Source organism: Tenrec ecaudatus, chromosome 5, assembly GCF_050624435.1.
Source record: "Tenrec ecaudatus isolate mTenEca1 chromosome 5, mTenEca1.hap1, whole genome shotgun sequence".
Classification (NCBI taxonomy): domain Eukaryota; kingdom Metazoa; phylum Chordata; class Mammalia; order Afrosoricida; family Tenrecidae; genus Tenrec; species Tenrec ecaudatus.
The window spans coordinates 1,241,947-1,263,548 of record NC_134534.1 but is presented as its reverse complement, the minus strand read 5'-3'; the positions used below and the strand labels follow the sequence as shown (position 1 = coordinate 1,263,548).

General features: G+C 59.4%; 1 protein-coding gene across 1 annotated transcript; it reads left to right on the top strand.

Moving 5' to 3' along the window:
- The first annotated feature begins 1,743 nt into the window (after positions 1-1,743).
- Positions 1,744-5,215, top strand: LY6L (lymphocyte antigen 6 family member L). The gene is made up of 3 exons (XM_075550516.1): positions 1,744-1,831; positions 1,944-2,057; positions 5,004-5,215. Exons 1-3 carry the CDS (start codon positions 1,744-1,746, stop codon positions 5,213-5,215), a joined length of 414 nt encoding a protein of 137 aa, XP_075406631.1.
- Positions 5,216-21,602: the final 16,387 nt, after the last annotated feature.

The window sequence follows — 21,602 nt, the reverse complement described above, 5'->3', positions numbered from 1 at the left end:
TGGTGTGTGTACATGCACTGTGTGTGTGCTGAGTGTGTGTGTGGTACGCTATGCTATGTGTGCATGTGTGTGTGTGTGGTGGTATCCTTCTGTGTGGGGCATTGGGCGCTGTCATGTAACGTGGGAGCTCAGTGTGCCGCGGCTGGGAGCAGGGTCCAGGTGACCCCTGGCGCATGGCGACCCATGCCGGTCTTCAGGGGTTTCCGGGGCTGATCTCCCTAAGTAGGCAGCCTGGCCTCTCCTGGTCTCCTCCATCTAGAAGTGCCCCTGGGGCTGTTCCGTGGTAGCCGGGTCGTGGGTGACTTAGTGGCACTGTGGAACCTGGAGATCCTGCCATGGCCCCTCTGCCCCCGGGGTCTCCTGTGAGCACAGTCCCCTCCCTCACCAAAGACCTCTGCGGGGGCGGCCCAGGGCAGGGGAGCCCATCTGCCTTTGCAAGGTGGACAGAGGCAGCTGCCAAAGCCCTCAGAAAACTGGAATGAAAACAGCTTCTCGAATCAGCCCCGCTGCCCCCTGGCAACGCTGATGGGCAGTACTGGGTCAGCCAGGCGGGACCGCTCCTCCAGCCCTGGCCCATCCCAGCAGAGGAGTGAGCATGACCCCCGTGGACTTTGCAGTACCCCCACCCTATGCCCAAGAACGCGGCCTGTGTGGTCGGTGTGCCGTGGGAAGACGATACAATCTGAACACTGAAAGCCAAACTCGAGGCCTGGGCGCTCGTCCGAGGCGTCCTGGGACGCGGTTGACCAAGAGCACAGGCAGCAGGGGCGGCGGTGGAGGGAGCTAGCTGCACGGCAGGGGGCCACAGCAAGCATCCTGTCAGCCTTGAGCGAGGTACGTCTGGGGGTGCTGCTGCCTGGAAACCGTTGCTGCTGATGGGGGGCTCAGCGACGTGGACAGGCCAGCCGGCTGGGGGCTGCAAGAACAGAGAAGGTTCGGAGTCCCCGGCAACACCCTGCAGCCTCCAGTGAGAGTCTGGACACAGGGAGGGTGGGGGCTTCCCCAGTGCCTGGGGGGTTGAGGGCATGAGGGCAGGCAGGACTCAAGCAGTGCTGGGAGGACAGGGAGCTGCCGCAGGGGGACAGGGAAGAGAAACAGGTCCTGGGCTGGGTGCACAGAAGGGCTGTTCTTCTGGAGCTCACTGATGCTCGGCTCCCAGGTTGGGCTCAGAGGGGACCGGTTCTGGGGAAAGCCCCGAGCCCCAGAACAGTATCCAATGCCCAGACAGGAGTGGTGGCCCATGGGCCCAAATGAGAGTGGGTGGGCATATGGTGGTGGGCCAGCAGGATGACAGGTGGGCACTAACCCACCCCCAGGAGGGACAACAGTGCGCTGGAAGCCCATCTACCCGGGGCCCAGGCACGCTGAACCCACCAGATGCCTCATCCCGGGCTGTGGCACAGGCAGCTCCTAGCAAGGGGTGGTGAAGGGGGTTGATGCTCAGTTGCCCCCTCCAGGGTCAGGGCCTGCTCGCTGGGCAGCATGCTGGGCAGCAGGCAGAGCAGCAGACGTAGGGCCCCCAGGATGCCTTTCCCTACACCCCTCCCCTGTCTCCCTGGGCTGTTTCAGAGTACAGGAAGGGTGTCCAGGGGCAGAGGATCAGGCAGGGACAGCAGAAAGAGAAGGGACTCAGAGTCTGGGGGTGGGGCTAGAGAGGAAAGGAGGGGCTGGAGGGCACTGTGGTGACCTGGCAGCCCCCCCCCTCCTCCAGCCTCACTGCTCTCTCAGACCCAGTGTGGCATCATGGGGGGCCTGGCTCCAGGCCTGTGGGTCTTGCTCCTATCTGCCGAGTGTGCCTGTGTCTGCGGGGTCAAGACGGTGACCAAGTCAGGTAAGACCGGGCAGGCCAGGCAGGTGGGCATGGGGCCGTGGTGGCCCTCGGCCTCTGTGCACTGCGTGTCCGCAGAGCCCTGGCCCTAACCCCAGGCTGCCCCCGCCCACAGAAAACTTGATATGCTACAAGTGCTTCAAAGTCAGCAGCCCAGAGTTCTGCCACCCCATGGAGTGCCCGCACAATGACACTGTCTGCATCTCCCATAACACCATCCTCTACTTTGGTGAGCCGGCAGCCCAGGGAGGGACAGGGGCTGGGCTCCCGACTGGGCAGGGGAGGGGACAGAGGCTGGGCTCCAGACTGGGAAGGGCTGGGGAGGGGACAGACGCTGGACTCCTGATTTGACAGGGCAGGGGAGGGGACAGGGGCTGGACTCCTGATTGGGCAGGGCAGGGGAGGAGACAGAGACTGGACTCCTGGTTAGGCAGGGGACAGAGGCTGGACTCCTGATTGGGCAGGGCAGGGGAGGGGACAGGGGCTGGACTCCTGATTGGGCAGGGGACAGAGGCTGGATTTCTGATTGGTCAGGGCAGGGTAGGGGGACAGGTGCTGGGCTCTGGACAGGGCAGGGTTGGGCAGGGGATAGAGGCTGGACCCCTGATTGGTCAGGCCAGGGGATGAGACAGGGGCTGGGCTCCAGCCCTCGGGCTCAGCAGAATGGGGATCTTGTGGACTAGAGGACAACACAATTCAGCAGTGCCCCTAGACAAACCCCTGACTACCTCTGCGGGCAGATCCTTGGGCTCTGGGTCTGGGCTGCCCACGTGTCCATCTGAAGTGCTAGTTCCTCACTGCCTCGGCCCTGTGCACTACTCTCAGACTACCCCCAACCCAGCCCACCCCCGCCGTTTGCTGGGTCCACCCTGGCAGCCAGATGCCCAAAAGCAAGATGTTGGGGTTGGTAGCTCAAGGAAGGGCCCCAGCATCCAGCCTCTGGAGGCGGCTGGAGTCCTGGATCTCCCTGGCTTGGTGGTGGCATCAGTCTGCTCTCTTCTTCATCCACCAACACCCGTTATCTTAGACGGAAGGTCCCGCCGCCACTTTAGGGTGCCTTCCCTATAACGCATGTCGTCTGGAAGATTCTACTTCCCCATAAGGCCCATTCTGAGGTCCCAGGTGAATGTGAGCTGGGAGCCAGTCGTGGCAGAGCAGTGGTAGGTGGGCAGACATGTGCTTCTGTAAAGCCCCGGCGTAGGGGCAGCTAGAAGGCAGTCCACCCTATCCTGCAGGCCCCTGGCAGTCGGGTGGAGGACTGCTGATCCCAGAAACCTCGAAGCTTTAGATGACTGTTATCTAAACGGGACCCAGGCGGGTGCCTGGGGCACTGTGGACACGAGCCCCAAAGGAAGGGCTGTACCACGCTGAGGGTCTGGTGAGGGCAGGAGCTTGCCGTCAAAGGCACTGCCCTCGCCTGCCCAGACAGCCATGCACCGGGGCCGCCGGCCTCAGGGACAATTTGACTCAAAGCCTAGTCTGACGGGAGATGAAGGCACAGGGGACAGGGTCCCTACCCACCGCAATGGCCAAGGCCTGGAAGCAGGAAGCCAACCGGGAAGGGACGGAGAAGTCAAGCCTGGGAACGGGTGGAGGGGGGTCTCTGACTGGGGGGTCCTGTCTGCCCCGCCCCGCCCCCCCCAGAGCTGCCCCCTCCGGGTCCTACTGGCTTCTGCCCCTCAGGCCTCGGGAACACAGCAACGTGTGGTCTGCCAGTGCTGACTGTGGGTGACAAGTCTCAACTCTTGCTGCCTGGAGTCCACGCCAACTCCCAGCGACCGAGGACAGGGTGGAGCCGTCCCGCAGGCTTCTAAGCCTATCATTGTATGGGAGTCAGAAGCCCCGACCTACTCTCCTGGAGAGGCTGGGGGTTTAGAACTGCCAACCAGTGTCACCACTCTGCCAACTTAGTGGGCCTGGGACTAAGGCCCTGCCATCCCCGTGGCCAACGTAGGTGTGACTGTCCCTGCCGTGCTCCAGAAAGTGCTTTTCCTACCAGATGGTGAGCCCACGCTCAGGGTCCCCTTTGTTGGAGAAGTCATGTGCGAGTGCACGCGCACACACGCTTGCACGCACGAACACACACTCGTGTGCACACATGCTTGCGCGCACGGACGCACACTCGTGTACACACGCTTGCGCGCGCACATGCACACATGCGTGCACACGTCTCATAGAGCCACCTAGCACCAGGTGGCTGCTTTGCTCTGACCACTAGGCCCTCCTTCCTGGGTGTCCTCTGACCACAGTCCTCCCCCTTTAGGTGGGGTGCACTATTTCTCCATCAGGGAGGGGGTGGGCTGCGGGAGGATGTCCAGCCCCTGTGGAAAGTGGACACTGGGAGGGCCCTTCATCTGCCTTCATACTTTGTGCTCTGCCGGTCTGTGGTAGGAGACCCCTCCCTGTTGGAGGGTGCCTGACCCTGAGCACTGAGGAGGGAGAGCTCAGGGAGCCCCATGGGAGCTGCAGCTGGTCCCACCCAACACGTCCTGTGCTCCCATGGGGCCCATTCAAGTTTTAAATCTAGACTGTCCTGAAACTTGCCAAGACGTAGTGGGACACAGCCTTCTGAAGGTGACGTACCTAGTTCCAACAACAGAGCCCAAAGCATCACCATGTGATGCTGCAGCGCTAGGCTGGTAACCAGAGGTCGGCAGTTCAAACCCACCAGCTGCTCCCCAGGAGAGAGACCTGGCACGGTGCTTGCTCCTGGAAAAGGGACAGCCGGTCTGCTCTGTGGGGGAGAGTGGACACACCACAGCTGGAGTCAGGACACGGGATGTGACCTAGCACGATACAGTGTAGCACAAGGGTAGCAGGGCAGTGCTCAGAACAGGATAACCCAGGACCTGATACATTGTAGCATAATGCAGCGCAGCACTGTGACACTGGCGTGTCCGTCCCTGGGCAGGCCCCCACTGTGGGTCACTGCGGTCAGAAGTCAGCACATCCTTAGGGGAACGGTGCAAAGACATGAGACCTGGGGCCAGCACGCAGGTTCCCTGAACATGGCCTGTGCTGGTTCTGCACAGCCACCACCTCCTTGGCTGGCAGGAGCTGGCAGCCCTGGGGTCCCACCTTGGCCATCAGCAGATCCAACAGTGCCCTTGCTGGGCCCAGCCTCATCCGTGCCCGCAGTGACCTCGCCGGGCCCCTGGCCCGCTCTCCCCAACAGGAGAGCACACCGTGAGAAAGGTCAGCAAGCGCTGCGCACCCAGGTGCCCCAACGGCAACAACCAACAGGAGTGGCAGCTTCAGAAGAGGGTCACCGTCCGCCTCTCCAGGAAGTGCTGCTCCCAGAGCTACTGCAACGGGGCACCTGCCACGATGGCCACGGCCGTGTGGGTCCTGCCCGGGGTGCTGCTGCCCTTCTGGGCCCTGCACTGAGCCCCCCACTCGGCCCCACCTGCCACCGGCTGTCCTCTGGGCCTGTGTGCACAAGGCCGTGCATCCTGCTGAGTGAGGCCTCACTCTGCCTGGCACCCTTGCAGGTGGGACCCCGGGCTCCCCTCTCTACAGAGCAATAAATGCCCCCTGACCTGCATCTCGGCTTTGGCTCCTTTCACTCCGCTCTTCGGCAGCGCTTAGCAAAGGTCTCTGGGTCATGGGTGACCTTGGGGGTCAGGTCTGTAGAACGCTGTCACTGGGCCGTGATCAGGCCCAGGAGGCACGCTGTGCCCAAAGCCGGGCCCAGTGCTGGGCGAGCAGAGCTCCTCCGCTGGGACTCAGGCTCTCAGAGGGGTGGCAGCTGCACACTCTGGGGGGACGGTGGTGCTGGCTGTGAAGGGTGGTGTCCCGGGGGCTTAGGGAGAGGATGAGGAAGTAGCAGGTGCTGAGAACTGAGGGTCTGTGGGGGAAGTGGCCCTCGCCTGGCCTGGGCGGCTCTGTGGGGAGAGGCCAGGGCCACCGGGGGTGTTGTACCAGTAGGAGCTGGATGGAGAGCCAGTCGGTGTGCAGAGGGCCGAGGCAGTGTCACCTCTTCCCACCCCCACTCCCCAGCCTGTCATCATTCCCCCATGGACCTGTGGACTGGCCAGCCTTCTGGCTGCTCCGGGGCCTGGGCCCTGGCTTCCCTCCCGGGATCCCCAAGTGTCTGGAGCCCCAACCAGCGCCATACTTGTGAATGCTCATGCTGGGTTTCAAGCCCCTCCTGTGTGGGCAATCACAGTGTGGTGTCGCCTTGCCGTGTGGCCTGCTGCTGCTCTGGGGCCCAGGAACTGAGACCAGCACCCAGGAGGCATCTCTTGGGCAGGATGTCAGGTGGGGCAGCAGAAAGAATGGGGTGGGGGTGCTCTTGGGAAATTTGAGAGGGCTTTGAAAGCTTCTGAGAGAAAATCCATTCTCTCCCCTCCATTTTCCCCTGAATGCTTGAAGCTGCTGGCTCACTGAGACCTGGGTGGCTCCCAAGGGGACCAGGCACCACCACCCCACCCCAACCCCCCTCTGTGTCAGTCTGTTTGTGTCAGAAAAACCAGCCCCTAACACATCATCATGGGTCTGGTAGGAACAATTGTACAGCAATAATAAGTAAAGATTACAATAAAGTCATAGAGAGCATGAGAGGTAGAGAAGAGATTGAAATAATGGAGTCAGACACATTTCATAGTAGCATGCTCAACTCAGCCTCACTTGGTGGTCCACGTGGAGTGAGAGAGAGAGAGCGAGAGAGAGAGAGAGAGAGAGAGAGAGAGAGAGAGAGAGAGATATTTATTGCTAATCAAGGCTTATATATTTTCTGGGAACATGCAAGCCCCCTAATTACAGGTGAAGACATACATCACAGGAAAGGGTATATGTAATACAGTAATGGGAGGGGGTGATTTAGGGGTACATACGCTAAAGGAAGAGGAGGGATTAAGGGTGTACATGTGACAAGGTGGACGAACCCTCGGTTCAGGGTGGCGGCCTAACCTCGATCGCCCTAGAGCTGGAGACTAGTTAGCCTAAGCTTTCAGGGGAAGCAATGCACTGTCCCTACAGCACGGGGCGAGCCCTGCCTGTTGAGGGAGAAACAATGGTGTCTGCTTGCTCAGGATGGCTGGAGTCTTCTGGGAGGTAACTTGACCATCATTTACCATTAGTTGCAAGCAGTGTCTTAAGTCTCACATATATTTGGGGGAGACTACTTGGGAAAAATCTGTTTCCCACATGGGTAGACTAGAGAAACAAAGTCATAGACACTCATATGTGTATGAGAAAGAGCTTTCTATAAAGAATGTATATGAAGAAAACATTCCAGTCCAGTCCAGGCCAAGTCATTAAATCTGATATTAGCCCATATGTCTAATACCAGCCTATGAAGTCTCCTTCAGACTCGCAGCACATGCAATGATGCCAAATTCAGGAAGATCACAGGCTGGTGGGTGGAAGGTCTTGTGGATCCAGTGGTGGTGGAAGCATCTCAGTGCTGGCAGGAGTCTGGCTCCTCCAGCCCCAGGGCTCTGGCTCCATCAGCCTAGCACATCTGGCTTGTCAGCAGGAAAACAAAGCAGAGAGATTATGTGTCTGGGCTCCAGTGAGCTATTTAACACCCTCACACCTCCAAAAATGAGGTCATAAAGTTGCAATCTGATCGATAGGCTAGAGTCCACCTCTTCGCCAGTTGACAGATTATGTGACTACCATGCCCTCTTTAAAGGTGCATGTCTTCAGGAGTCCAGGACCTCAGTCCCCCTTCTGGACAGGACACCGAGGACCTCAGGACCTTCCACAACGGCTTCTCTGCTGAGTCACCTCGCAAAGGAACGCTCACCAGGGAGGGTCCACTGAGGCTGCTCGGGCCCTCAGGAAGGGGTGACTATGAGACTGAGAAGACGGAGAGCAAGTGGGAAAGCGGGATGCCCGTTGGTCCCTCGCCTCAGTGGCCTTAGACACAGAGGCCAGGTGGGTTTCTGAGGATCCTCTGGGGGGGCTGGACCCTTGCCCTTTGTGCTTGCAGTCGAGCCTCTGTAGAGAAGAGCTACAGGCACTGGTGCCCACTGACCTGGTTGCCAGGACCTTTGGACACCCTCCCCCTCCACACCGTGCTCTTGGGAAGGCAGTCACCTGCTCAGCCACCCTGACCCACTGCCCAGCCTCTGCCTCACAGCAGCTCTACTGGCTCCCGTGCGGCCCTGCCATCACCTGTGTGCGTAGACGCCTCGAGGCTCGGTCCACGCCTCAGATTGTGGACAACACTGCTCCTCCTCTTCTGAGCAGCTGGCCTGCCCCCCAGGATCCCCACCGGCTGCTGCTGGCCGAACTGTTACTTACTTGGCCTTAGCAGTAAGAGGCCTGCCCGGCTTATGGTGGGTGGTTCTGCTCCAGCAGCGCCGGCTGGGGCGGGAAGGACATTGGCCAGTCCAGCCGCGCACCGGGCCTGGGAATGTGTCCTCCAGGTCACTCAGTGTGACTCCCAGGATCTAAGCTGCTCGGACTCCAATCCAACCTTTCTCCCAAACACCAGGGGGCAGCACATCCACCGGCTCGCCGCCCTTCCCTCTGACACACACTCACTGCCACAGAGCCAACCGCGGACCTCCGCGCCCCCTGTGGGTTTGCTCACCATGGAGTCGGTGTGACTCACTGTCCCCGCCTCTGTCCTTGCCCCTCCAATGTGGTCATTGGCATCAGCTGGTGTCTGTGTCGTGCTTTCCGGGTGGCAACACTGGTTTGTGCCCAAGTGCTGGCCCAGGGGTTGGCAATAGGATCCCCTCTACCCCCCGCCCCCCGTGCTGTGTAAGAAAGCCCTGGAGAACGTGTTCATGGACAGGTGATGGTGGTGGTTGCCCCGGAGCTGCCTCTGACCCTGGGTGACCCGGTGGGACAGAGCAGAGCTGGCCCTTGTGTCTGCAGGCTGTCTCTTGGAGGCAGATGGCCAGGCATGTCTGCACCAGGGGGTCGCCTCTGTGAGGTGGTGGCGTCTGCTGGCATCTAGGCCAGAGCCTCCTCGTCCTGACCCCACATGGCTGTGCCCTTGCCCCATGTTGTCTCCCCAGCTGCGGCAGGTGGCAGGTGGAAGCCCCGCCCTTCACCAACAGCAGGGCCTCCTCCCGGAAAGATGACAGCTGAGGGGTCAGGAAGCAGAGTGGCTCAGTAAGATGGGGTCACCAGGCCTGGGGCTGGACTGGCTGCCATGCAGTGGGGTTTTAAAGGGACATCCTAGTTCCTGGGCTGTGTGTGCAGTGTTTAGTGAGTGTGGGATTGTTCCAGAACAGAAGTGAAGAGGAAACACAGGACCACCAGCAGGCTATCTGCCATGCCCGTGCTGCGGGCTGCGCAGGGGAGGAGTCAGCTTGGCACCTGGAGTCCACCACCGGTCTCTGCAAGCATTTGAGGAGGGGCAGTAACTCTGAGCCCTGTCTGAGGCCCTGAAACCCTCAGCAGATGCGTGGTGACAGTCACATGGCTGTGAGATGTGGTTCGTCAATTCCCACTTAACAGAGAAGCCCCCATGCCTCTCCTTTCGTGTGACTTGTTCCCAAATGAATGGTTTGAAAGTCAGTGGACACCGCCATAGAGATCAACAAGCCCTGGAACAGGTGATAACATCTGGACACGCAGTGACCAGGTCCTGGAGCTGGAAGGTTCTGTCCAGGAGGTGACTCATCCCCAGAGGGCCTGTGGCAGGTGGGGGTTGCTCACCACCCAGAGCGGGAGCCAGGGGCCTGCCGGCCACTTCGCTGTTGAACCATGAATGCGATATACAAACTGTTCCCTCTCTGCCCTGGACCTGTCCCATCTGACCTGCGAGGCAGGGTCTGTCACATGAAGGGAAGGAGGTGGAAGGGCCAGGTGGGTGGACCCAGGTGGCAACGCAGGTGCCCGTCCCAGTGGCTGTCACTCAACCTGCACTATTCTGGGCTGCTAGCTCGTGAGCCCCCAGAGCCATCCTGAAGCGGCCCCAGCAGCAGCTCCCATGGCCAGCTCAGGTCTGAGATGGTGGGGGAGGGGCCCAGGGAGAGACCCTGGAGGGTGGGGGCCGGGCAGTCCAAGGAGGGAGCAAAGACCCAAGGGTCGGGAGGACAGACACAGAGGTTTGTGTCCTGAGGATGAAGAGCCCCCTCCAGGGACGAGGAGGGGACCCAGGTGAGGGCTCTATCTCTGTCCCCCACCCTCTCAGGCCCAGCTGTCCTCATCATGAGTCCAGTAGTCCTGGCCCTGGTCCTGTGGGCCCCCCTGGTGTGTGCAGACTCTGGTGAGGCTGAGGGGTGCAGTGGGCATCAGGTTCAGGAAAGACTATGGGGGTGCCCCTGGTGGGAGCGGTTTGCTCAGGATGGGGGTACGGTTGGGGGACAGAGGGCACCCAGCCTGCTGTGACACAGCCCCCCTCCCCCAGTCAGCCCCTTGGAATGCTACCAGTGCATCAAGGCCGGCAACAACTCCGCCTGTAAGGTGAGCCGCTGCGGCACTCAGGACACCACCTGCTTCACCTACCATGTGGAAGGCAAAATCGGTGAGCCCCTGGGGTCCCTGCCTGACCACCATGGGGCACTTCTCAGGCCCTGGGCCCTGCACCCCGGTGCCCAGCCCCCGGGCCTGGACCCTTCAGGGGCCCTCTTGTGACCGCGCTCTCCCTCAGGGCTGGTGGACACCACCCAGATCACCAAGGGCTGCACGTCCGTGTGCAACATGAGCCCGTCGCCCAGCTGGAGTGACATCCCCATCAACCAGATGCTCAGCATCGAGGCCAAGTGCTGCTCCCTGCACCTGTGCAACCAGGCCTCCACCCCCCGCAGCCTGTGCCTGCTGCTCGGCCTGGGGCTCAGCCTCCTGCTGGCCCTGCCCTAGGGCCCTCCCTAACCCCTGGTCCCTAAGCCCTGCCCTAGGGCCCTCCCTAACCCCTCTGACCCCCCCCCCAGCCTTGCCCTAGGGCCCATCCTGACCCCCCTGATCCCCCAGCCCTGTCTTAAGACCCTCCCTGACCCCCAGCCCTGTCCTAGGACCCTCCCTGACCCCCCTGGTTCCCCAAACCATGCCACAGGACCCCCAGGCCCTGTTATGAGGACCCTCCCCAAGACTTTCAGTCAGGTTGGCCCAGACCTGCCCTAGACACACCCCCAGGCCCCTCCTCAGGCTCTGCACTGAGTACCCCCAAGACCTGGAATGAGTATCCCCCAAACCCCATCCCAGACTCAATGTGAAGAAGAACCCCTCCAGATCTGCCTTAGAACCCCTAGGCCCCCAGCTCAACTACCTAAAGACAGTCCACACCCTCTCCCCACCTGCCCGGGGAGGGGCCTGCCCCTGCCAGAGGTGGCCGCCCCTTCTCCTCCTCTCCCAGGGGTGGCGAGGGTCCCCAGCCTCCCTCCATCAGTACCAATAAAGCATGAATTGAGACTGAGCCATGGTCAGGGAGTGGGGCCAGATGGCAGTGTGGGGACACGGAGCCTGCAGCTTGCCCACCAGCCCTGTCGGGAGGCTGTGTAGTCCTGAAGGACTTGGCCCTGACCACCCCCTCGGGCCTTGGCGTACAGCTGGGGTGGAGCAGAGCTCTCTGTGCAGACAGTGCCTGGGGACAAGGCCTCCCTCAGTTCACCTGCCAGGAGGGCTCCCAGGGGCTTCTGTCCAGGGCAGAGCCAGCATGGGCAATCTGGACAGAGCCCCTAGGATTACCCAACCATCAGGTCAGAGGAGTGGGAGTTCTCTGCCATCGAGTCAGTGCTGACTCAGAGTGACCCCCTGTGGGTTTCTGAGACCCTAACTGATTATGGGAGTAGAAAGCCAAAAACACCTGGCATGCAACGGGGTGGGGAAGTTCAGGGCATGGTGCCCTCACAGGTGGGAGAGGGTGCTCTCCTCCTGGAACCCACCTCCCAGACCTAGAGGCGGTCTGGAGAGGCAGGGAAATCTGCCCCTGCGGAGGCCACCATCTCCCCCATTCACTGTCCACAGGGGGGGGGTCTCCACCAGGCTGTGAGCCTCAGGGACAGCCAGCAGCCAAATCTATCACGGGGCCATCCATCCAAACAGAAGTGCGGGCTGACCCTGACCGCACATGCATGGCCAGCCTGACCATCGAGCCCACGCCACCTCTGGTGAGGGAGACAGGAACCAGGTGTGTGCGTGCAGGTGTGCGTGGGGTGCCCTCGTGTGGAGCTAGAGATTTCCTGTACCCGCAGAGGAATCCCTGGACTCCCCAATGGCTTCCTCCCAGCAGCCCCCTCCCTCTGACCCCTCCTCCACTGAGGCCCTGGGCCCTTCACACTCCTGTAAACTCCCCTTTTGTCCAACTGCGGAGCCCCTCATCCCCACCTCATGCTTCCCAGAGCCTCATCAGATCCTGCACACACCACACTGACCACGGGTCCAAGACTGACCACAGGTCCAGGGTTGGCCCAGGTCCAAGACCAGGGTTCTCCACAGGAGCAGAGCAGGGCTGACCACCGGGCCAGGACTGACCACAGGGTCAGGAGCAGAGCTGACCACAGGACCAAGGCTTCCCACAGGTCAAGGTCTCCTGGGGCAAATCAAAAAGGATTGCTACAAAATCATGGACAATTCTTTTAAAAAAGAACACCCAAATGTGAGCCCAGGATCCATCTACGCATTAGTCCCACCCCTGCAGCCTCGACCCCCACCCCATCACAGCAGCAGTCTGGGTCCCGGGGGACTTCAGACCTTGGGACTGCTCTCTGAGTTTGAGGAACAGAGAGAAGCCAGGAGATGGTCGGGGCTGGGGCGGATGGAGCAGGTCTCCCACAAACGTCTCCTCAGACTGTCTTGAGCTGTCGCCCCTTGTTCCTCCCTAAACCGCTTCACCTTCCTGTGTGGTCTGCGTGCTCTGTGTGCTCATGCAGCAGACCGGGACGGAGGGGCGGCGGCTGTCAGAATGAAGACAGCATTGGGGGCAGGGGGCCTCCCTCTTGTGGGCACTGGCTCTGGGCTGATGGGGATTCTCGGTACCTCCCTGTATGCCAGACAGGCTCTGACACTCTGACTGGTGTGTGGTGGTCGTGGGGGGACATCGAGGCCGTTCCGATCCACAGCGACCCCACGGACACAGGTCTGGCACCATCCTCACACAGTGGTTCTGTCTGTCCATCTCACTGGGGCCTTCCTCCTTGTCACCACCCTCTGCTTGACCAAATATGATGGCCTTGTCCGGGGACCCATCCCTCCTGATGACCCATTCAGAGTCCGAGACCAACCGTGCCATCCTCGCTGAACCGAGACAGGAAGCAGCCATGGAAACACCAGTCTACACACCCTGTTAACACGAAACAGACTCACACCATCGGGGAAGCTCTGACTCGTAGTGGGCCTGCAGGACAGAGCAGAACACAGGAGGCCACCAATGATCCCTGCAGAAGCCTGCGACCTGAAGCTCTAGATGGTGCCTATGCGAGGCGCTGCTGACTGGAGAAACATCTCACAACACTCACGTGTGTGAGAAAGAACTCTCTGTATGTATGTATGTATAAGGATCTATATCCATCTATCATGTATCTATCTCTATGTATATGTATATCTATCAATCTATGTATATCTATATGTATATAAGGATCTATATCTATCATCTATCTATGTATATGTATAAGGATCTCTAGCTATCTACATATGTATAAGGATCTATATCTATCTATCTATCTATCTGTTTATCTATCTCCAGCCCAGTCAAGCTCAGGTCCATCAGTCGCTCTGCAGACTCAGGCAGCCGCATGCAATGGAACAGACTGCAGGAAGATCACAGACAGCAGTGCAGAGTTGGGCGGAGTCAAGGTGAATGGGTGGGGGGCATGGCCACTCTTGGGGTCAGTGGCAAAGCCCCCGCCAGCAGGAGGGTGAGGGGGCAGAGACAGGGCAGTACCAGGGTCCTCCTTATGACAAGGCCATGCTCTCAAGGATGCATCATCAGGCTGTGGCCTGATTGGCAGGTTGAATTCCACCCCTCCACTTCATGCCACTTCAAGTTGGCCTACAATCATCTAAGGACCATCAGGTGACTGGTGGCTAGGGACTGGTGGGACCCCTAGAAGATGGCCCTTAGAATCAGGAGTTGGGCCCACATCTGTGTTAGAACAAGTGCCCAGTAGCCATGCAGCGGGCAGCACTTGCCCAGGACTGTGGGCAGAGGGTGGGATGACGGGCGAGGGGCAACAGGAGCCCCAGAGCCAGGTAGCATGAGAGCTGTCCACCAAGGGGCCCGAGGGGCCTGCGCGGAAGGACCCCGGTGACCACAAAGACCGTGCTCTGCTCACGGAACCTGCTCGGAATTCACAATTGTTCAAAAGGTTGTTCATTTTGGAGCACAGCTGCGGAATCATAGAGACCTGTATCATACAAAAATGCCAAAGTGTGCAGCTGCGGTTCCCCAAGCCTGCATCTGAAGTAGGGGCTCTGGCCCTCTGAGGGACCCCCTCCAAGGGCAGTTCTGGGCTGAAGAATGCGCACCAGCTCTGGGCGATGCCAAAGGTCCCTGTGCCCTGGCTGGCCACCAAAGGCAGGGCCTTCAAAACCCCCAGGACCCTTCTACCTGCAGGAGGGGGATCTACCTGCATGGGTTCGGGGTCGCAGGCAGGGAGACTGGGGCCACAGTTCCTCTCTGGGCCTCAGGGGTGCCCGGTTGGGAACCGCAGTTTGTGTGCTTCGTTTCTCTCCTGTGCTGGGGGCTTCGGCCATCAGTGCCTGCCCCCGAGCTGCCCACACCCCTACTTGGTGTCCACCTCGATGCGCAGGGAGGGGCTCCTGCTCAGCCGCCTTGGCTTTCCCCAGTGCCCCTCCAGGTCCCTTTGGGAGGACGTATATGACCTCTGCTACCCCCTGCAGCGAGACCAGGCCAGCATCCCTGCCCCTGGACAGCGTCCCGCCCCGTCCCCTACCGCAAGGGCAGCAGAGTGGTTGTGGTGCACGCCATGAGAATCAGGGGCCACAGCTGGCTTCTCCTGGACCACGTGCCCTTGGTGGCCTGGCTGGCCTTCAATGGATGGCCTTCAGTGATCGGTTCGGGGCGGCCACCCTGGGCGGCCCAGGAGAGGCGGGTGGGTCTGACCTCAGCCTGTGTCCGGCTCTGCAAGACTTCACGGGATGTCTTCACCACGCTGGTGGGCTGCTGACTACAAGTCTTCGAGACCCCCAGCAGCTCCAAGGGAGAAAGATGAGGCTGTTTGCCCCACCCCAGAGAAAGAGCTGCCCTGCCCAGGAACGGGGCCAGCTGAGCAAAAGGAACAGAAATGCCAAGGGGTGGCACCACTTGAGAGTTCCGGCCACACACAAAGTGGAGCCCCCCATTCATCCGCTGCCCTCTGAAGACGGGAAGGCCTGGGGTAGCATGTGAAGTCCCCCCCTTCGCCTCCCACCCAGGACAAGAGTCCCTCTGAAAAAGCCGCCGGAAAAGCCTACGAAGTCCTGGGAGGCCGGCCAACGAACGATGCCCCAGGCTGTGGGCTGACTCTGGGAAGGCTTGCTAAGCCACGTGGCCCACGCTGGGGAGAACCTGCAGACCACCAGCAAGGAAGCTGACACAGAGATGGTCCTCCGTTGGCCAGAGGGACTGAAGGACCTCCAGGCATGGCAAGCGCCAGCGTGTTGTGTGGGTGGGTCTCTGTGGGATGCTGTGGCCGTGGAAGGAGACCTGGTGGGGCCTCAGGTTAAGTTTGGGCAATTCAAACCCACAGGCCATTTCTTGGGAGAGCAATGGGGCTGCCTGCTACTGCAGAGCTCACAGCCCCAAACTGATGGAGTAGCTGGAACCTGTCCTCCAGGGCCTCCGGGAGTCACAGCCCACTCCAGGGCCAGCGGACTGGGTGGTCACAGCACTGGGGCTCTGCAGGGTGCCCCTCTCAGCCATCCCTCCCCCTCGATGGAGGCTGCCCCCTACTGTGAGGACTGAGGGACTCAGTCAAAGTGGAGTGGACCCCTGACTCACAGCGACCCTACAGGAGAGCAGAGAACTGCCCCTGGGGGCGTCTGAGCCTGTCGCTCTTTCAGGGAGTGGACAGTCCTCCTCTTCCTCCCATGGAGCAGCTAGTGAGTGGCAACTCTGACTGTGTGACCAACAGCCCACTCGGAAGCCAACAGGGCACCTGGTGATCTGCTTCCAAGATCAGCCTGTGTGAACAAAAGCTTTGTCTGGGCAGGGCGATGACTCAGGCCTGAGCTGCATTGTGCCTGGGGCCCCCGCTCTGTCATGGGGGTGCACAGGCCGTCCAACAGAGGGTGAGCCCAAGAGGGCTGGGGGGCCACTCGAGGTGAGCCTCAGCATGCTAGCTGGCAGGCAGGTGGCACCAGGGCCAAGGCTGTTATGCCCATTCCCATAACTGAAGGGGGGATGGCGGCTTATTCTGACAACCACCCCAGGAGGAGAGAGTACTTGGGAGAGGGGACATTGAAGCCCTCTGAGGACATGACCTCTTTGAAAATGGAATGGACAGAAGCATAAATGAGTGTGGCCTTTGGAAAGTACACCCACAGCAAAGGCTCCTGCCAACCCCCCACAGACAAGCCCCCATGTGTGGGGAGCAGAGGCTTCAAGTCAAGGCTGTCCCTCGGCACGTGGCCCCAGGTCCACGGTGTCCAGCACAGTGCCCTGTGCACTAGGACCTGCCTGTGCAGAGGAGGAGACAGCAGGCTGACCACTGAGTCTGTCCTCGGGACAAGAGCCAGGCTGTGAAGGACCTCGACAGGGAGCACTTCTGCCATCACTAGGGCTCTGAAGGACAGACCTGCCTGCCTAGGCTGTCACCTTCACAGGGATGGCCTGGACTGCCTGGCCTCTCTGCACAGAGCCCGTGAGGTTAGTTGGCTGCACTTGTCTGTGCGGACTCCCAGCTCCGTGAGGGAAGAGCCGTGGTCTCTCAACAGCTGATGAGAGGATGTTCTGCTGGGCTCCTCAGCCCGGTCTCATGAAAACCCATTAAATATGAACAGAGAATCTAAGCAGGATGAAGCCTGGTTTTCAAATTCAACAGCAAACTTCAGTTTCCTGTGACAAAAAAGTCCTTCCCATCTGCACAGATGGCCCGGGTCACTGGCCCGATTCCATGATCCTGAGGTGGGGCAGGGTGGAGGGGGTCAGCCAAAGCAGCAGAAGCCACGAATATGCCAGCACTACCAATAGCAAGATGCCAGCCCACTGCCACCGGGGCACTCCAACACCCAGAGAACCTGTGCCATGGCGTGGAGCTGCTTCCTTGGCCTTCTGGGGCTGAGAACCTCTCTGGGAGAAGACAGTCTCACCTTGCTTCTGTCTTTCTCCTGTGGAGCGGCTGCCAGCTTTGAACCTTGGACCCTGCAGCTAAAAGCCCAAGGTGGATCCTGAGACAGTGGCGCTTAAAAGGGAGGAGAGAGTGAGCTTCCGTGCAAGTTCTGTGGTCTGGAAAACCCCACAGAGGGTTAAGGGTGGGCTTCTGGAAGTTGGGCATCAAAAGTTGCTCCCATGTAAGTCCAAGATAAAGCTGAGGAAACTTAACCTGAGTCCACAGGACGCAAATGTGACCCTGAGTATCACACACCTGAATTTAGAACGCATCTCAATATTTTATTTTATTTTGGATCAGTGCTAATGACAGAAGGCAAGACAGGTTGTGGAATGGCATTGACGAAGGCACACGTGAAGGAAAAGCTCCTTAGAGGAAAGGAAATACCAGACTGGGAGCCGGAAGAGCCCGTGTCCATGCAATGCCAGCCGCTGAGGTGGATGGAAGAACCGTGACACTAAAACAAACAAACAGAACGAACGGAAGACGTCAGAGGCAGCTCGAGAGACAAAGTACGGCATTCCCATAGACTGGGCCGAAACCTGGGGCTAGACACCAGGTAAGCAGAAGTCTTCGGCTGCACATCTCAAGCTGCAAGCACAGACGGAAAATCCATGATCGCAGAGCTGTCTGTGAACAAAGTGTTGAGCAGCACAGAGGCACCCAGGGGGGTGGGAGGAGGATGGTGATGGCACTGGGAAGAGCCGGACGGTGCTCCGCTGTGGGGAGATGGCTCGTGATCAAGAGCCAAGGATCCTGGAGGAAGAAGTCCAAGCAGCTCCGAAGACGTGGGTGGCAGAGGCGGCTCCTGGGATCAGCCCCATCCCGATTGTGAGGCTTCAGCAAGGGATCACAGCACTGGACATGCTCACTGGCCCATGACAAGAAATACGGCAGATAACTGACCCCACCTACTGGGAGAGACCCATGTTGTGCCCATTCCAAAGAAGGTGACCCAGCCGAATGCAGAAATGGTCAGCCAGTGTCATCAAGATCACACGCACACCACACACACCATACACACACCACACACACACACCACACACACCACACACCATAAACACACACATACACACACAATACACACATACCATACACATTATGCATACACTATACATACACACCCCATACATATACCATACACACACAGCACACACACACACCCCACACACACTCTAGACACACATACACACAATACACACATACCATACACACACCATGCATACACACTATACATACACACACCCCATACACACACATACACTATACACACACATACACCATACACACTGACCACACACGCAAGCACACACATGCAAAGTCTGGTTGCAGTTCTTTCACAAACAGCTGCCACGGGACATTGGCCGATTGGGGAGCGGCCTGGAAAGGCGGGATGGCGTTGGCTCAAGCGTGAACATCAGAGAAGTCCCCTCGTGCCGTGCCCGGCAGTGCAGACATGCAGCTGTGTGGGTCACAGCAAGCTACAGACGACCTTGAGGTTCCTGTGGAACCTACACAGCACACGCCGGCTGCTGGGTCGGCTCCGCCCATGGCAACCCTCGGCCTGGCAGACTGGCGTGCTGCGGCCCTGCTCGGGTTGAGCCTCGTCATTGTTGTCCCCACAGCCGCTGAGTCCACGCATCCCGTTCAGGGGCGCCGTCTTCTCTTAGCCGACCCTCCGCTTTACCGGGCAGGATGTCCCTTTCCAGAGACTGACCTCTCCTGCTAACATGTCCAGCGTGCGGCAGTCCAGAGCTGATCTCTACGGCATGGCGGCTGGACTTCTGCCAGGACGGCCCTGTTTGTTCTTCTGGCAGTCCCCGGCACGTGCCATAGTCTTTACTGGAATCTCCACGCTCAACCCTTCTCTGTTCCACACAGACCTGACAGGTAGCCATTCCCACCAGGCCAGCGGGAATGCTTTGTGCTAGGGCTGCATCCTTTTGCCGTCTGGACTCACGCTCACGCTGAACGCGTGGTCTGCGGAGCCAGCCGCTGTGAAGGACGGTGCAGCGAGAGGGGAGGAGGCTCCCCACTGACAGCACAGGACACCAACTTTCCGGGGAAAGCAGTGAGGACCCGGGGCGCTCCCTGATGGAGACCAAAGACAGAGTCCACCACGACCGACAGCAGAGTTCCGCACAGGTGGGCCGCTGTACCCGGCTCCACAGTGCACACCCGGGCAGCCACAATGATGACATCAAAGGATGCACTGCATTTGGGAACCCTGCTGCAAGGTTCTCCTTGAAGTGTGCTGGGGCAAGAGTGCCGCTCTGAGGACCGTGGCCTGGAGGCCGAGGAGCCAAGTCACGGCCGACCAGCTTGTGTCCCGTGAGAGCAGGACGGGGAAGAAGGAAGACCGAGGAGCTGACACTTGAAGGACGGCCTGGTCGCGGAGGACGTGGAAAGTACCCAGACGGCCAAGGGAACCAGCAAATCTGTCCTGGAGGAAGTATGGGCAGGGCGCTCCTTCGAGGCGAGGGTACAAGACTTCCCATCACGTACTTTGGGCATGTGACCAGGAGAGTCTAGCTCGTGGAGAGGGGCAGCGGCAGAGAGCAAGGCCCTCAATGAGACAGATTGGCACAGTGCCCGAGACATCGGGCTTAAGCAGCCACAGCTGAGGATGGTACAGGGGCCGGGCAGTGAGTGTGTTGTTCTGAGCATGCTCACTGGGTCGCTGACTCCCCACACACGTGGCAGCCCCTGATGGCGCTGAGAGCAAGGGGCATTCCTTGACCCTGGCTGCCGTGTGATGGTGACTGGTTTGGAATCGCTCCCTGCGTGTGAAACACACATCCCCACTGTGGAAGTCAGAAGTGGCCCGGGCGCTGGGCACAGCTGTATGGCTCTGTCACCAGAGCGGTGTGGGACTGTGCCAGGACTGTGCCCCAGAAGAGGCAGCAGCAGCACAGTGAACTCCAGTGGGCAGTGCCCACCCAGAATGTCCCTGAAGCAGGCTCTGGGGGTCCTCCAGGGTCCCTCCAGCAATGCCCTTTGATGAGCCCCGTCCTAAAACCCACCCAGTGGCCTCTGAGACCTGAATCCATGAGCTCTGGGGGCCCCAGAGAAGTGACCTGCATCAGCCCAGGCCTGGCTGGCCAGGAAAACTAGCCTAGCGTGTGTAACTGATGTGGTCTGTCCCCAGTGCACCTCCCCCACCCGCACCAGTTACCTCCGGGCACCCAGACTGCCTTCACCATGTAGACCCCTGTTTCTGGCTGGAGGCGGCCAGTGGGCCTCTTGTTTTGGGGACACACTGGTGTGTGGTCAGAAGGCTGGCTGTGGCCTGGAGCATCCACAGCCAGGTGTCACCTCAGGCACTGTGCCCAAGAGCCTGGGTAGTCTCCCACCCTCACCTGCCCCTCGTGGCACCCTTCTCTCCCTCTCATCCTGGGGTGGTGGTGATTAGCGGGTTGCCAAGGACTGGGCACCCAGATCATGGGGACTCACGGACCAGGGACAAATAGTGCCCTGTCCCACACCAGCCCCAAGCCTGGGCCCTGAGAGCCATGCAAGGTTCTCTTCCTGCTTCCCTTGAAATATCGGGGCTTCTTCCTGCAACGCATTCTCTACCCACGCTTGCTCTGAGCCTGGAGGGGACATAATGGTGTTGAGGCTTTGAAATCACAAAATCCAGGATTTGAAGGATGCAGGGAGCCATCTCTCCACCCGCCTGAGGCAACATGCACCCTGCTGCGCTGCTTCCATGGGGGAGGGACGCCCGTGGAAAGAAAGTCACGGACACGCAAAGATTTGCCACGCCAGAAAGGACCTCTCCCACTTACAGAAGGGCACCGGGCGCTCCATGTACATCCCACAACAGCTCTAAGTATCCAGAAAGACACAGACCCGCGCACAGGCACTGGCACACTGTGCTGGGGCAGCCCCGGGGACCAGACCAATAAACAATGGCATGCACTGTCTGTGAGTGGGAGAACTCCACCCTCGCCAACTTCAGGTGCAGCCAGTGAAGTTGCAGTAAGACCCCAAGAGAGCTACTCTGGAGCTGGTTACATTGATGGCAAAACCCAGTGGGGCAGCATTGCACCGGGCAGGGATACATTGTAACAAGCAGGGACACATTGTAACGAACAGGATGATGCCTTGTAAGCTGCAGGGATACTTGATAGTGAGCAGGGGTGTGTTGTGACCAGCAAGGGCCCATTGTAACAAGCAGGAATACATTGTGACCGGTGTCCAGTCCTTTTTAGAGTGCAGACTAGTGAAATCAGTTACATTCTCCCCTCACGTGGTTAGTTTCTCATTGTGCTGTGTGCATTATGGGTGTGTGTGTGTAATTGACATGGATAAAACCGCATTCAGCACTTGTTACTGAATCTATAGCAAAGATGTCATGCTCCAAACAGCATGGTACTGACCTGGTAAAGCCGGACAGTGAGCCTCCAAGGAGGTGACGTGTTATGTGATAACCCTGGTGTTTAAATCGCTAGAAGGGTGGTTTTTAATCAGAGGCAGGAAGAAGACTCTGGGGCAGAGAAGAAACCGCTACTTCCTACTGCATCTCAACTAAAACCAAAACGGATTGAGTATCTGCAAACGGTGACCAGACTAGTCAGACTGCTTAGAAGAAACCA